Source organism: Charadrius vociferus, unplaced genomic scaffold (genome assembly GCF_000708025.1).
Source record: "Charadrius vociferus isolate BGI_N301 unplaced genomic scaffold, ASM70802v2 scaffold14, whole genome shotgun sequence".
Taxonomy (NCBI): domain Eukaryota; kingdom Metazoa; phylum Chordata; class Aves; order Charadriiformes; family Charadriidae; genus Charadrius; species Charadrius vociferus.
The window spans coordinates 1,233,209-1,234,653 of record NW_009648876.1 but is presented as its reverse complement, the minus strand read 5'-3'; the positions used below and the strand labels follow the sequence as shown (position 1 = coordinate 1,234,653).

The 1,445-nt window shown below is 49.2% G+C and overlaps 1 protein-coding gene across 1 annotated transcript in view; it reads right to left on the bottom strand.

The window, feature by feature from the left end:
• Positions 1–1,445, bottom strand: part of MEIS2 (Meis homeobox 2) — a 177,987-nt gene that overhangs the window by 175,088 nt on the left and 1,454 nt on the right. Inside the window, exon 3 of the mRNA XM_009886999.1 lies at positions 1,283–1,443. Within this exon, the coding sequence (XP_009885301.1) occupies positions 1,283–1,443 (161 nt within the window). The remainder of the gene's footprint in view (positions 1–1,282; positions 1,444–1,445) is intronic.

Sequence of the window (1,445 nt, the reverse complement as noted above, 5' to 3'; positions counted from 1 at the left end):
GGGGAGAGGGGGAAAGAAGAGCTCTAATCAACAAGTATTTTTTGTTTGTTTGTTTGGGTTTTTGTTTTTTTTTGTGTGTGTGTGTGTGTTTAAACGCACGGACACACAGCCACGGACGCACGGACACAGCCACGCTCTGAACCTCGCAGTGTTGCTTCGGGCAAAGCAGAGGAGGACACAGCTTTGAAATAAAAAGGCTGGTTTTGGGGGTGGGTTTTGTGGTTTTGTGGGGGGTTTCCCCCCCCCCTCACCCCCCGCCTTTTGAAATCGCGGTGCCCGAACCGCATCCCCCGTGCAGTCCCCACAGACGAGGACAAAAGTGACCTCTCCTCCCAACGCACAGGGCACCAAAGGCGGCGAGGCAAGGCAGCAGCTCAGCTGGCAACCTTACACTTTTCGCCACAGCTTAAAATAACGCGAAACCTGGAAGATCCCATCCCTACCCTCCAGCTATGACCTAAAACGAGAAGCACGGCTAGGCAAACTGCAAACTACTTAATACGTAATTTTATTTTTCAAGGGGCCTGCTAACAAAAATGTGGTGAAGTTTCCTGGCTTAGGAAGCACACCCAAGTAAAATACCAGCTGTCCAGATAAGTGAGCTGGGGAGGGGGCGGAGGGAGGGAGCACTTCGCGAAATATTTTCCCATAGTTGGTGTAGTCAGGAAAGAAAAAAAAAAGAAAAAAAAAAGAAAAATATTTTATCTGCGTGCTAAGTAGTAAGCATGCATTTGTCTCTTTCCCCCTTTGGTGCCTGATCAAGGCCCCACACTCTGACATAGATGTTACTATCTCTCCTTTTAGGATCATTTGGTATTTTTTCTAAAAGGCACTGAAGGGAATCGGTGTCATTCCCCCCAAGCAATGCCTTGGCACAGGCTTGAGTTTTGCTGGGTCCGTGTTTCTTTTTCCGCATGTTTTTTCTCTCTTAAATAGAAAACTCATCTTATTGCCCCCAATGTATTTATTTCTTCCGTCGCAGGGAAGAGCTGCTTGCGAGAAGCGAATCCCTTTTATTCTTACTACCTTCCGCGATGTGAATAGCTCTTTATTTACAGTGTTGGAAGAGTGTTATTATGGCACGAAGGACAACACCAGAACAACAATTCTCCAACTAAAATCCAGAGCAATGAGAGCCACCTCTCCAGTCTGAACTCCCAACTGGGGCCTTTCCGAGAAAGACAAAAAAACCCAAGGGGGAGCAGGGGGGGAAGAAAGGGAAAAAAAAAAAAAAAAGAAAAGGAAAAAAAAAGGAAAAAGAAGAAAGACAAAGCAACACCACCTTCCCCCAGCGCAGCCTCTGTGCCCGAGAGGTCTGTTTTTCCCGGACCCGTTTCCCGCGGGTGCTGGCACCTCAGCGCAGAGCCAGGCTGGGATCGCACTCGCCCCGACATTGCCGGCAGTGGCAGTGCCACCGCGCGGGTCTCCCAGCGGAGCGGGCGGCT